The 13,999-nt window shown below is 57.0% G+C and overlaps 2 protein-coding genes across 18 annotated transcripts in view; one reads left to right on the top strand and one right to left on the bottom strand.

The window, feature by feature from the left end:
* Positions 1-9,934, top strand: part of MOK (MOK protein kinase) — a 43,671-nt gene extending 33,737 nt beyond the window's left edge. For 7 of the 8 annotated variants that reach the window (XM_070775760.1, XM_070775766.1, XM_070775764.1 and 4 more), the window contains 8 exons: positions 2,629-2,707; positions 2,854-2,902; positions 4,485-4,663; positions 6,029-6,130; positions 6,870-7,043; positions 7,760-7,880; positions 9,156-9,344; positions 9,423-9,934. In XM_070775760.1, coding sequence (XP_070631861.1) covers positions 2,629-2,707; positions 2,854-2,902; positions 4,485-4,663; positions 6,029-6,130; positions 6,870-7,043; positions 7,760-7,880; positions 9,156-9,344; positions 9,423-9,503 — 974 coding nt within the window. In that variant the 3' untranslated portion in view covers positions 9,504-9,934. The remainder of the gene's footprint in view (positions 1-2,628; positions 2,708-2,853; positions 2,903-4,484; positions 4,664-6,028; positions 6,131-6,869; positions 7,044-7,759; positions 7,881-9,155; positions 9,345-9,422) is intronic. The other variant, XM_070775761.1, reaches the window with a different exon arrangement.
* A 1,751-nt stretch (positions 9,935-11,685) lies between these two features.
* Positions 11,686-13,999, bottom strand: part of WDR20 (WD repeat domain 20) — a 64,824-nt gene continuing 62,510 nt past the window's right edge. For all 10 annotated transcript variants that reach the window (XM_019983705.2, XM_019983707.2, XM_019983703.2 and 7 more), the window contains one exon: positions 11,686-12,468. In XM_019983705.2, the coding sequence (XP_019839264.1) occupies positions 12,415-12,468 (54 nt within the window). In that variant the 3' untranslated portion in view covers positions 11,686-12,414. The remainder of the gene's footprint in view (positions 12,469-13,999) is intronic.

Genomic DNA, 13,999 nt, shown 5'->3' with positions numbered 1-13,999 from the left:
ATTTGGTAAAAAATTATCTTGGAATAATTAATTTGGCTCAGTGAGCCAGGGAAATATGTTTGCAGTCTGCTGGCTTCAGTAAAGGGTCACACAAGGAACCTCAGGGCGTTTTGTTAACAGTATTTTGTCTGCTTCAAGATGTTTGTAAGTGAGAATCTGGTGGGAACCAGATACCATCTCACGCCCAGAAAGTTAGGATCTTGTTTTGGGGGAAATACTTTTGAAAGTCGATAGTCCATCCTCCTTGTCGAGGGTGTGGACTCTCTGATTGCTCAGACCAGTGGTGCCCGTGGCTCAGGCGGGCCCCTTGTTCCCCTGGTAGTCCCCGTGTGCAGACAGGGATTCCCACGGAGAGATGGGAAGGAGTCACGGCCTTGCCCCCACGGCTATGAACGGGTAGAGGGAGGTAGCCCGGGAGGAAGGGAGAGAGTCCTCCTGCACTGGGGGCAGAAGGCAGTGAAAGGTCAGACTCCTGGCCTCCCTGCTTGTGATTCACTCGGGCTAGGCCTGGGCCTTGGAATCTGCTTTATGAAAGATCCCTAGGCGATTATGAAGATCGGATGCAGTAGACTTTTCCTGAAAGAGTCCACTTTCCCTGAGTTCAGGTTCCAATGAATGTGAGGACAGCTTTATGCTGTAACTGGGATGTGGCTGTGTGGCTGTGGCTGTGTGGCTGTGGCTGGGAAGGTGCTTCTAGGAACAGAGCAGCGTGAGCACGACTGGGAAGCGGGAGAAGGGGATGGGGCTGGGGCGTCCTGGCAGCCAGAGGGAGGCGTGGGACGTGGTTCCTGAGGCGCGCAGCCAGGCCCTGCAGCTGGTTCTGGGAACTCGGTGGAAAGGCAGCTTTCAGGGCCCCGCCACAGACCTGCTGAACCGGATGTGCCGGGCGAGGATGGGGAGCAGTCTGTGTCTTCACAAGCCCCGGGGGACTGGGGGCCCTGGTCCTGAGAGCCCTGAGCGGGGGGAAGTCTGCCCCCGAGGTCTGGGGAGCCCGGCTCGTCCGTGGGCAGCACGGACAGAGGGGACAGAACCTCGCAACGCTTCAGCCAGCCTCACGGGTGACAGAGAGTGGAAATTTTGCTTTCTTCTCACCTTTGTACAGATAATCGATAAAATTACAGGATTCCTTAAGCTGTGGGAAGCCAACAATCTTAGTTTTAATTCTTTTAAATTGTGGAAAACTGATGTGAAACAGAATAAAAAGATGACATGGAAAAATTCACTCTACTTAGACGTTTTGTAAATTGTGATGGACGTGAGTCTGAGTGAACTCCGGGAGTTGGTGATGGTCAGGGAGGCCTGGTGTGCTGCGATTCATGGGGTCGCAAAGAGTCGGACACGACTGAGCGACTGATCTGATCTGATGATTAACATAAACATTCTTGTTATGCGAGAAAAAGAAAACATTAATTTTCAACAGAAATTGCAAACTTAGGACCAAAAAGTCAAGTGGGCCGTGTGCTCGTGTTGGCTCTCTGAATGGTTAGGTGAGAGTGTGTTTCTCATGTTTAAAGCCTAATGACCTAGAAACACAGGCCTCTGAGATTAAAATCAAATAAAATATGACATCTTCAAGAACGCAGGTGTCTGTGCTATTGGTCGTCATTCAGTTGTTAAGTCGAGTCCGACTCTTTGGGACCCCGTGGCCCGCAGTACTCCGTGGTACTGGAGTGTGATGTGCGGGGTTCTGGAACATGATGAACACTGCAGGAGTGAGGAGGGTACAGGCTGTAGGCTGTGTGGATGGGCGCCCGGCGTGCTGCAGGGCGTGGCAGCGGTGCCAGTGACTGCTCCCTTTTGTGAAAGGAGCGTGTGGGCTGTAAATTTCAGTCATTGGTCTTCTTCGATTAAGAGAACGTACTTCTGGGACTTCCCTGGTGGTCCGGTGGTTAAGACGTCATGCTTCCACTGCAAGGGGTGCAGGTTCAATCCCTGGTCAGGAAACTTAAGATCCCATATGCCGGGAAGTGCAGCAGAAAAAAAAAAGAAACTGTGATCTATTCCCTTAAAGACGGAAATCTCCATCTAGACAGGAAGCTGAGGAAAATGCTGGATTTGCAGCTGACCCCCGCCATCTCGGGCTTCCCAGGTTGGCTCAGTGGTAAAGAACCCGCCTGCCAATGCAGGAGACACGGGTTCAATCCCTGGGTCAGGAAGATCTCCTGAAGCAGTAAATGGCAACCCATTCCAGTATTCTTGCTTGGTAAATTCCGTGGACAGTGGAGCCTGGCGGGCTGCAGTCCATGGGGTCACAAAGAGTGGGACATGACTGAGCACATATGCACGCACGTGGCCTGCCACCTCGAGTCGCAGTGTGGAGGAGTGTGCCCTGCAGGCCTGCCCGAGGCTGCGTGGAGGCCCCCAGACCGAGTGCCCCTTGGTGATCGCTCAGCACCCTTCTCATTGCAGAGAAGGCCTGGGGCCCGGCGATTCTGAATTAAATCACGTCAGTATGTAGAATTCTACATGGCATATTTTGTAGATGGACTCCATATTTCCTAGAACTATTCCATTCTGTTTTCACTGAGAAAATTAGAAATTCTTGCACATTATTAAAAATGGATTTTTGTTTTATTTCAAAAATGGGGATATTGGTAACCATATTTGGCTGTTTCCTTGATTGCACAGGAAGAAGACACCCGTTATCAGAGAAAAAAGTTAGGCACTATATGTACCAGCTGTGTAAGTCCCTGGACCACATGCACAGGTATGCACGGGGAGACTTGGAGGCTTTCAGATTAATAAAATGCATTACCAAAAAAAAAAAATGCATTACCATCATTAGAAAACGCAGTGTGAAAGGATCTGAATGAGGTACAATTAATTCTGTCCTTCTTTTCATGTTGAATGCAGAAATGGAATATTTCACAGAGATGTAAAACCAGAAAATATATTAGTAAAGGTAAGAACTTTTATATGAAAAATTGATATCAGAATGAAGACAATATAAAAACTTTTCACTGAATATGCTTTCAATCCCAGTGGATGTCATGTTTGTTATTTTTTTTTTTCCCTTCCAGTTTGGGAAAAAAAATCGTTAGTAAATGCCATCAACATAACTGTACGTCTGGAAAAAGGCACCCTTCTTATATACTGTGTATAAAAATAAACTCCATTTATTGATAAATTATTCTAAACACTGTAAATATAAAAGGGGAAGAGGCAGGATTTGAGCTTGGATCTGTCTCACTCAAAAGCCCTTAAACTGTACATGTGTAAAGTGCACAATTTGTTAGGTTTGGGCAGTTGTATATTCCCGTGAAACCATGATCCCAGTCGACAAACAAAGCTACTGCCCCCAAAAGCTTCCTCTTGCCTTTGGTAACCTTTGCCTTCCTGTCCCTTGTCCCCAGGAAAGACAAGCTGACTTTCTGTCATAATAGAATTAGTGTGTGTCTTCTAGAATGTTCTATACATGGAATTACATGTTATAAGCCCTCCCGTGGTCTGACTTCTTTCGCTCAGCATCGTTTTTCTGAGATTGGTCCACACTGTAGTGTGTGTGCCACAGCTTTTGTCTCACGTTTGATGTTGTCTGTCAAAAACAGAAATTGTCTCTGTTTTTGATGTTCTTCTATTGCTTTGCATTTCAGTTTGGGAAGTTTCTGTTGGCGTGTCTTCAAGCTCACTGACTCTTTGCTTGGCTGTTGAGTCTATTGATGAACCTATCAAAGTCATTTAAAATTTTTGTTCCAGTGTTACTTGTGATGTTTTATTTTGATTTTTTCTTAGGGTTTCCATCTCTCTTCTTACATTTCCCATCTGAACTTGCATGCTGTCTTCTTTTTCCCCTGGAACCCTTAAATTAATCATAGTTTTTTTTTGTTTTCTTTTTTTAATTTCTTCTCTGGTAATTCTAAAATTCTAAAACCTGTGCCATATCTGAGTCTGGTTTTGATGCATGCTTTGCCTCTTTAGACTGTTTTTTCTTGCCTTTTTATGTGCCTAACTTTTGTTGACTGTGTCAGGAGTGGGAGCAGAGGTACAAGGCTGTCCGTGCAGGTTTCTTCCTCATCTGGCCAAGACGAGTGCTGTTTAACGTGGGCCGCAGCTGCAGGCGCCTGCCAGACGTCATGCTTATCGACACCACGCATTTTACGACTTGAGTATGAGAGAGAAAGAAGATGGAAGAAACACCTTGAAACCTGTCTGAGGCATAACGGGGGATATGACCAGGGTGTAGAATTCACCTGTAGACTTACACCGTGACTTAAACCTTTGCACAGCCCGTAGACGTTTTGCAGACATTTTGAAATGTCTGTAAAACACAGCCAGAATATTTGTGAATGTGATCCACTGGATAGAGACCCCACCTGCTCCTGGGTCAGAGGCAACTTCAGACACTCACAGAGCCAGCGCTCCGTGGTCTGCAAGCTCGTTTAGATGCCAGGCGTCCTTGTGCTAGCACGCCTGCGCCTGGAATGGCCTGTGTGACGGTCGCTGCTTGGTGAGATGTTCCTTGTCCCCGTGTCTCCCCCTCGCAGCGGGATGTCCTGAAGCTTGGGGACTTCGGGTCGTGCCGGAGCGTCTACTCGAAGCAGCCGTACACCGAGTACATCTCCACCCGCTGGTACCGGGCCCCTGAGTGCCTCCTCACCGATGGCTTCTACGGCTTCAAGATGGACCTGTGGAGCGCGGGCTGCGTGCTCTACGAGATGGCCAGGTACGCTGGGCCCTGGGGGGGGGCACCCAGTGGCTTCCGCCAGGCCCCCCCTGCACCCTCTCCTGTGCCCCTGGAACAGCCCTTCTGGTGTCGTGGCTGCTCTTGACCCTGACAGGAAGCGGGCGGAACTCTCTCCTTGCTTGCCCAGCATGGAGGGCGGAACACCGTCAGTTACTGGCCACCGGGCTCGGGTGGCCAGGCCTCTCTGTGTGGCCTCATCAGCGGTAGAACCGGTGAAGCCCACAGAAGATCGGAGCCAGGCGTGCTCCTGCGCTGCCTGGGGCCTGCCGTGGGGAGCGGGGGCCGTGCCCCCTAGTCTGCCCTCGGAGCTCAGTCATTCCCGTGGGCGCTCAGGCCGCGGGGTGAGGAGGAGCTGGAGTGTGGAGTGCTCCAACCCTGAGCGTGCATGCTGCCCCCATGCCAGCCTCAGCTCCACTGCTGGACGGAGCAAGGCCACAGCAGAGGCTGGGAAGGGAGGAGGGGGGCGCACCCTCCTGCTCCAGCAGGTCAGGAAGGACGGGGCTGGGGCGTGGGAGGGTGATTTCCGTCAGAGTGACGCCGGTCAGAACAGTACCCAGCCAGGCAGGAGGACCCAGGGTGTCCATGGCCACCTGCTCCACAGACCCCTTGATATATGCACAGGCCCTTCAGGGCACAGCTTCTGACTCTAGATCTTCCCTGTTGATAAGTAACTGTTATTTTTGGAAAGGAGACTTGTGGTTTCACTGATGCTAAAGTTACAACAGACAGTCTTTTGTCATGTACTTAAGTCCCTTGGCTTCCCTGGTGGCTCAGATGGTAAAGAATCTGCCTGCAATGTGGGAGACAAGGGTTCAGTCCTCAGATCAGGAAGATACCCTGGAGGAGGGAATGGCAACCCACTCCAGTATTCTTGCCTGGAGAATCCCCTGGACAGAGGAGCCTGGTGGGCTACAGTCCATGGGGGTCCCAAAGAGTTGGACACGACCACGGGACTAAGCACAGCACAGCACAAAGCCGCTTGAGTCAGTCTGGAGGGAGGTGAGAGGCGCCAGAGCCCTTTTATCCTCGAGTCCCAAATCTGTGAATGCTCCGAAACTGAAACGCTCCATGGACCTCGTTTGTCCACGCAGTCTGGCCTGACCTGGCCTGAACTGCTGTTGGCAGCGCTCCCCCCTGGCTGTGAGAGGCTCTGGGGGTTTCCTCTCACAGTTGGTGAAGACCCGGCTCTGCAGATTCGGGAGTGGGCTCTGCGCCTTAGAAGGACCCCAACGTGGGGACAGTGGAGGAGGAAGGCCTGGGGCAGGGGTGGGCGGGGGCGGGTGCTGGAGGTCCCTCTGCTGCCGGGAGGGTTGGGGCCCTGACGGCAGCCTTGATCCCGCCCAGCCTGCAGCCGCTCTTCCCCGGAGCCAACGAGCTGGACCAGATCTCTAGGATCCACGACGTCATGGGCACGCCTGCTGAGAAGACTCTCACCAAGTTCAAGCAGTGAGTGCAGGCCCCAGGCCCCCGCCCCAGGGCTCGCCCCGCTGCTGTTCCCCGCTACCTCAGCACAGCCCACTCGGCCCGGGCAGTCGGGAGGCGTCCCCAGGGGTTCACTCGGACCTCGGAGCCTTGGCTGAGGACGGCTCCCAGCACAGGCCGCACGCCTGGCCCGGGGCAGCTCCGCCCGGCGCCCGGGGCACTGACGCCTGGGCTGGGACTTGGGGGAGCCGGGCTCTTGGGGGGCCCCGGCGACGTGAGGAGTGGGCAGCACCCAGCAGCTCCCAGACGCTAGGAAGGTAGGGAGGTGACAACTATGTTGGAGTCTTGTTCTTTTTTTAAACTTTATTTCCTTCTCTGGTGGGAATGTGGTATTAGTCTTTTCAAGGGAAAGTTTTCTTACCTCTAGAGCATGAGATTTCACACACACACACCCGTTTTAAAAACAGATTTAATGTCGTGGAGCGGTTTTAGGTTCACAGGAAAACTGAGTGGCAGTGCAGAGACCTCCCCCGTCCTGGGGCCGACGCTGCCCGGCGGCACTGGCGCGCAAGGAGCCCAGGGCTGCGGCTCCCTGAGGGGCCTCCCTGCGCGAGGAGTCTGGCCGCCTTTGTGCGTCCCCGCGCCACTGTTAGATCGCGAACTGGTCCCGTCAGCGCAGGTCCCTGCGCAGCCTTGACGCTGGACCGGCCACGTGCTCTAAATGGCGGCGTGACCGTTTATTATCATTGGGCTTTTAATGCAGGTCGAGAGCTATGAGTTTTGATTTTCCTTTTAAAAAGGGATCAGGGATACCTCTACTGACCACCAGTCTGTCCCCGCAATGCCTCTCCCTTCTGCACGCCATGGTGGCCTATGATCCCGATGAGAGAATCACTGCCCACCAGGCCCTGCAACACCCTTACTTCCAGGAGCAGAGGTGGGCGCCCTGCTGGGGCCAAGGGGAACGCAGAGGGGCCGGGGGAAGCGCACGGAGGGGCCGAGGGGGACGCGCGGAGGGCCGGGGTGGGGTGCGGAGGGGCCGAGGGGGACGCGCGGAGGGGCCGTGGGGGAGGCGCGCGGAGGGGCCGGGGGAGGGGGGGGAGGCGCGCAGAGGGGCCTGGGGGGAGGCGTGCGGAGGGGCCGGGTTGGAGGCACGCGGAGGGGCCAAGGAGCGCACACGGAGCGGCCAGGGGGTGCGCGGAGGGGCAGGTGGTCCCGGGAACAGTGCCCATACCTCTGGGAACCCATCCCTCGTTCTTCTCTGGCACTTTTTTCCAAAAGGAGGCTAGTGGCATCACGGAGGGTAGAAGGAGGGCCTGGCTGCCTTCCAGTCGAGGTCAAGGCTCCAACGTTGAGCCCAGGGAGTCAGAGCAGAACGGGCTAGTGGGGTGAGCCTGCTTGCTGTGAGGCTCCAGAGTGAGCTGGGTGGTGCCTGACGTGGGGAGTGCCTGCGCCGAGGCACCTGACCACCCCTCTGTCCCCTCCTGCCTCGAGTCCCGGAGCGCAGAGCCCAGAGGCTGTCAGGCTGAGGCAGAGAAGGGGTGAGCTCCCCGTCGGTCAGTGGGTGAGATGCACGTGAGCGAGGCAGGGGAGCCGAGGCGGCGGACGCCACGGTGGGTTTTCAAGAGAGGCGCACTTCTGTGCTCCCCACAGGGCGGCTGAGAAGCAGGCGCTGGCCAGGGCCAGGTGGAAGGCCTCCGCTCCCTTCCCCGAGTGCCCCACGGCCCCAGAGCTCAGCAGCGCCTGGCAGACGGCGCAGGAGGGCCGGAAGCAGGTACAGTGTGATCGGGGGAGCCAACGGCCGCAGGGACCCCGTGTCTCCCAGGCAGACACCCTGGAGGCCCCCCCACCCGCCCGGAGGGGCCGTGAGCGACCTACCGCCAAGCCAGACAGCGTCTGCACACACTGGGGGTGCGCACCGGCTCCAATGGCCGCAGCCCTTGCTGTCTACCAGCTCCTTCCACAGCCTCGCCGGGCGGGTCCTCCCATCCCCAGGGCAAGGCTGCACCCAGACCCAGCGCCGGTCACCTTGTCATGTCCCTCAGACCACCCTAGCTGGGGGCACAGGGAAGCCACCCCTGGCCAGGTGAGCCCTTGGCCACTGAGCCCTGCAGGAGCAGGGGCCACCGGCGGTTGCTGCGCACTTAGCCGCTGTGGCTTCTCCTGTGAGAGCCTCACTTTTCCCTTCAGGCCCTGAGCCCCCTTCACAGCTGTGGGCAGGCACCGAGCTCCATGGTGACTGCCCGTCTGCCGTTCATCACTCGGCCCGGTGTTTATTGAGGGTCCATCTGCTGGGGGCCGAGGATGCAGGTGTCCCTGCGGCCAGGCTGCCCTCCAGAGAGCGGAACCCCGGGTCCGGCCCACGTGCTCGTCCAGGAGGCGACCGCGCTCAAAGCTCGCCTCCCGCTCTCTCCCGCAGCCTGCCCTCCCTTCATCTTCCAGGGGGTGAGGGCAGCTGCTCAGCCCCAGCCGTGGACACCCCACTCCGCCAGCCTGAGCCCCTCACTTGGCCCCGGTGACCCTGTCCCCCGCCGCCCCGCCTCCTGCTCAGGTGCGCGTGTGTTTTTCTTGCCGACACCTGCCCAGGGCGCCCCCTGCAGGCAGAACCGAGGCCCGCGCCCGCTGGCGGTGCCTGGACCTCGCGTGAACGCGTGGGGCAGATGGAGTTTGACGAAACTGTGGACCCTGACGTTGGGATCTCATACAGTTTTCGCATGCCGTGAAATTTTCTTCACCCGTTAAAAGCTGTGAAACCCATTAGCTCACTGGCCACACAGGAGCAGGCTGCGGGCCGCGCGGCCAACCCCAGGGGTCAGAGTGGGAAGTGAGACCGCACCACCCCCCCCACCGCCGTCCACGCAGGCCTGACCTGGGAGAGGCCCCCCGAGTCTCTGCCTGGGACACGGCGTGTGTTGTCCAGTCGCCGTGTGGTCACATCTCACGGTCCAGAATTGTGTGAGGCAGGAGCAGTAAGGGCGCCCCCGTTGCCCTGCCTAATTCCCACAGAGGGTTGGCATCCTGCGCTCATCTGGCCTGCCCCTGTTTCTAGAAACAGCCCCCGAGGCCAGAGGAGAACCACCCCCGGAGGCCGGGGCCGGCTTGCCTGATGGAGCTGCCCAGGCTGAAGCTGTCGGGAGCGGCCAAGCTGGCCTCCTACTCCAGCCCGGCCCTGCCATCCGTGTTCCTCCCGAAGGTGCCGCTGCTGAGACCCCTGAAGTGCGTCGGTGCGGCCCAGAAGGTGGGCGTCCCGCGGCCCCCCGCCCTGCGCTCCCGCCTACCCTGGCCCCCACTGAGTGTCTGTCCCTCTCTTGGACAGACAGAGACGCAGAAGGACATCAAGCCCAGCCTGAAGCAGTACCGCCTGCCCACGATAGAGCGCAGAGGTGGGGGCGACTGAGCGCCGCGGCCCCCTGCTCGGGCTGGCTCCCCGCCACTGTGCCGGTGAGCGCGCGGGGGCTCCCAGGGCCGGGCGTCCTGTCCCCGGAGCGCCGCCCCCAGACCCGCACCACCGCCTCGGCCTGGAGCCGCCGGCTGGACAGCCGTGTCCAGAGGGCGGCTTTACTATGTGTTCGAGTCTAATACATCTGTAAAACCATCTCCTTCTAGGGTTTTATTTCATTTCCATAACGTAAGGGTTTGGGGCAGGGACATTTTGTAATTTTTATATGAATCAGAAGAGAGATTATACTGTTATTACGTGTTGTTTAGGCTGGCTTCACCGCGGGCTCCGCGTGCCTGTAGCCCATCAGTGCTAGTGTTCAGCACAGTTCAGCTTCCGGACTATACCACCGGAGACCCCTGATTTTATTAAAGAGCAAGCTGTCCTCACGGTGTTGGATCCTCCTGTTTGCCGAGTTGAACGCGTGTCCTGACCGTCCTTTATCCTGACTTTTGTGGGCGCGTCAGGGGCACTGGCTCTGCTGGGGAGACTTGGGCGCAGCGCCCGGCTCACCTGATTGCCTCCTGAGGAGGGTGCCCAGGCCAGCACGCGGCCCTGGGGCCCTGGCGTAGTGGTAGGCGAGAGGCGGGCTGCGGGCAGGTCGCCGGCCCAGCCCACAGGGTCCAGCCTCCTCCGTGGGTAGAGGGCACTGCTTTGATGGCCCCGGGGGCAGGCACCCAGCTTCGTTTCTGGGGTGCTGGCAGTAAGTGGGCACAGAAGACACCTGTTTCCCCTGCTGGTGGAGGCCAGGGCAGAGCAGCAGTGGCCATGGAAGGCGGGGGCTGGGGGGCTGGGGCAGGGGGCTGGTGTTTCGCGGGGACCGGGGGAGGGGCGCAGGGGGCTGACATTTCACGGGGCGTGGGGGCGGGGGCCCAGGAGCAGGGGGAGGCCTGGGGCCTTCTGGGCTGGGCGCATGGCGAGGGGCCGGCTTCAGGGCCCTCCCGTGGCGGGGTGGCGTTGGGCCGAGAATGACAGACGGCCCACGTCCGGGGTCGGGGCGGGAGCTGGGGGCGCCGAGGGCTCAGCAGATGAGGGGGCGGCCAGGGACGGGGCCTGCTCGGAGCCAGCTCCCAGCGAGGGCAGCTCTGAGGGCAGTTCAGGGGCATCGTAACCCACTTTGAATACAGAGACGTGAAGGGCTCTGTGCAGTGACTGCACACCTGTCCCCCAGCGTGGCGCTGGGCTGGGCCCCCGGGGGGCTTCCTCTTCAGTGTCAGCGGGTGGGCCCCCTCTCCCGGGTTTGAGGAGCACAGTCCTGCTGCCCCAGGGGCTCCCCGCCTTCCAGGGCTCTGCACCCCGTGGGCCGGCACTGGCCAGGCCTCCGGGGCACAGGCGGCCACCTGGCTCTGCTGCCCGAGTGCTGGTGGTCTCTGTCCACATAGACCCGACCAGCTGTGAGGCGAGGCGGCGGCGGAGAGCTGGCTCCCGACCTTCCTCCTCTCCTCTCGGGAAGGAAGCAAGACCTGTGCTGATGGGAGTTTTCCTGCAACCAGCAGCGTGATCCTGTGGGGACGTTCACGTAGATGATGGCAGGGGAGTGAGTAGAGTGTGTTCACATCTTTTCTAGACTAACATCACTCGGACGTGCCCCCGGTTTACTGGGATCTCTGAGAAATGTGTTTTAGGCACCATGGTTTAGAGCCTGACTGAACAAAGGCCTTCAGAGGGCTCAACTGATTTGACCAAAAGGTCTCTGCTTGGCAGCTGCACACTGTTATTACTGTAGTCACCTGTAGAGTCTGAACGCAGGTGTGGGCCTGACCTACGCTCAGAGCTGCTCACCAGCTGGTTACAACCAAAGTCCCGAGTCATCTCATTAGCCTTTTTGCCGCACGGGGAACAAAGCATTTTCACACACAACCGTAGAGAGAGTCGCGGGTGAGATCTCTCGGCGACAAAAGGTGGGCTCGTGGGCTTTAAGCTGTAAGGAGAAAATGGTTTGTTGAGACCGGAGTCGGCACCCACGTGCCACGGCCGAAGATGGGGACGTGGCAGGAAGTGGCCAGAGAAGCAGCCGGCTCCCCAGAGTTGCCTGAAATCGATCTCGACTGCTGGAGGGCCTCGAGGGACACGGCCTGAGCACCTCAAAAACAAAACTGCAGTGAAGCCAGAGCCAGTTTAACAGAAGACAGACGAGTGGTATATTCAAGACAGCTTTAATATTAACTTTGTGTGAATTAGAAATATCACTCTTAAATGATGAAAATTACTTACTGAAGTGACCCTTTCCGCAACTGCAGACTTACATTATTTATACATATAATACAGAGCTGACTGCATTGGAACGAGAGTATTAAAATAAATGTTAACAGATTAAGAAAGGGCATGTTTGTGCCACAGCTCGGCGCTCCACTGCACCCATATTCAAAATAACTTTGTAACTGCATTAAGCTATTTTAAGTGCAAATAATCTTCAAAAATCTGATTGCAGCATTTGTCTTCCTGAATTACAAGAAATAACTTTAACAACTTTTATGAGTGCATTCCAGGTTGTCTCCTGACCACCTAAAGTATTAAAAATAGTGCAGAAGCAGGGAAGTACTATATAAACAGTTGGATTTAAGGGGATTTCTTGTCCAAGAAACATTTTTATTTTACACTATGTATATATGTATAATTATATATATATATATAAAACATTACATTGAATTTTAAGAGTAAAAAGCAAGAAAACCTCATTTCTCATTTTTTACTGCAGCCCAAAAGAACGGTTTAAAACTGGAAACAGCTTGTTGGGGTGCGCCGTGCCGAGCTCCTTGCGGCCTGCCCTCCACACGGCGTTGCTAAAGGTCCCACGCGGCTGGCACTGCGCTGCGGCTGCTCCCTCGAGACGCGGCCGGGACAAGGACGCCCGAGCAGGCGTGGGCCGCTACACTGCAGTTCCACCTGGAGGAGTGGCCTGGCTGGGGGCTGACAGTGAACCCTGCAAACAAAGCAGTTTCCATTAATCCAGCAAAACACGGGGCGGCGGACACAGCCACACTCAGCCCTTCCAGCGGCACGCCCAGCCTCGAGTCGGCTGGGGAGCCCACATTTCTCACAGCCCCCTCCGTGTCCGCGTATCGAGTCCCTAACTCGGGGGAGGCCGCTGAGCTGCTTGGCAGGCACGCTTTGGGCGGGGCTTGCCAGGGCGAGAGGGTGGTCGGTCTCTCAGGGCCTGGGTGCTTTGAAGCATCGCTGCCCAAAGGCGAGGGGCACCTCCCGGGGGCAGGGGCTGTTCACTGCCCTCCCCAGGGGCTGCAGCTCGGGGCCGCTGAGGGGTTCCCCGGCTCCCAGGCCAGCTCGCCCAGCGCGGCCCAGAGCCTGCGCCCCGTTCCCCAGAGCCGGCGTTCCCCAGGAACAGAGCCTAGTGGCATTTCTTAAAAGTTGTTTGCTCTCTGAGGGTGGTGATGGCGGCGCCCCTCTGGTGGGGGTCAGGAGGCCCCCGAGCTCAAGACGAACCCGGGAGGGCTGAGCCTCATGCAACAACCAGCACTCACATTTCCTCACACTCACTGGGATGCACGTCACAGTCTGGCATTCATTTATTAATAATCTTAAGGTTACACATTGCAACACTGAAGCTACAAATTTCCAGATCTGTGAACACTATTCCAAAGAAGATGTGGAAAGTCACCTTATTTCTGTAAGCCTGTGCTTCAGCCTAGAAGCTAGTTACTGGGCGACAGGGAGAAAAAGGGAAAACACGCTGGCAGGCCTCCGTCAGAGACTCCAGACCACGCCCTAGGGGAGGCTGGCTGGATGTGTGAACCGAGAGCACGGTGCGGATGGCCCGCTCCCCTGCCGCTGCGGGCCACTCGTGAGGGTGGCCTGTCCTGCCTGCCTCCTCCCTGAGGATTTTCTCAGGACAGAGCATCTGGCCTCAGAGACCCTGCTGGTGTCCAGCTGTCCAGACAGCCAGGTAGATGCCCGTCTGTGCCCTGGACACTGGACAGCTGGCAAGGAAGGGCTTTACGAACACCCCGAAGCACCAGCTCTCTCCAGCCTGGAATCCACGAGCCATCCTACCAGCCCCCAGGAAGGAAGCCGGCTTCAGGAGCAGCGGCAACTCTTGAGTCTAACATTCAGGAGGCCGATCTGATCTCACCAGAGTTGCCGCTTTATTCCTGCTAGTGATTTCGTATGAGAATTGATCAGAATACCCCAGCTCTTAGTCTGGGTTTGATTATACTAAATTGATAGAATTAAACCTTGTTTCATAAGAATATATAGAAGAAGTAACATTTCAACTAAAAAACGATTTACAACCACGGAACACATCTTTGGGGCGCTACTGAGATTGGAGGCCCTGAGAGCAAGAAGGGAGCGTGAGGGTCTTGGAGGCCCAGGTCAGAGCCAGCCCTCGTCCTGAAGCCTCCCCGGGTCCCAGCAGGGCTCCCCTCCACCCCCAGCTACCTTGGACTTGCCCCTCAGGCCCTCGAGGGGGTGGTTGGCGGACGGGCTGGTGGCACTGG

Source organism: Bos indicus, chromosome 21, assembly GCF_029378745.1.
Source record: "Bos indicus isolate NIAB-ARS_2022 breed Sahiwal x Tharparkar chromosome 21, NIAB-ARS_B.indTharparkar_mat_pri_1.0, whole genome shotgun sequence".
In the NCBI taxonomy this organism is placed as follows: domain Eukaryota; kingdom Metazoa; phylum Chordata; class Mammalia; order Artiodactyla; family Bovidae; genus Bos; species Bos indicus.
The sequence above is the reverse complement of the archived record's forward strand: the minus strand, read 5'-3'. Positions and strand labels throughout refer to the sequence as shown.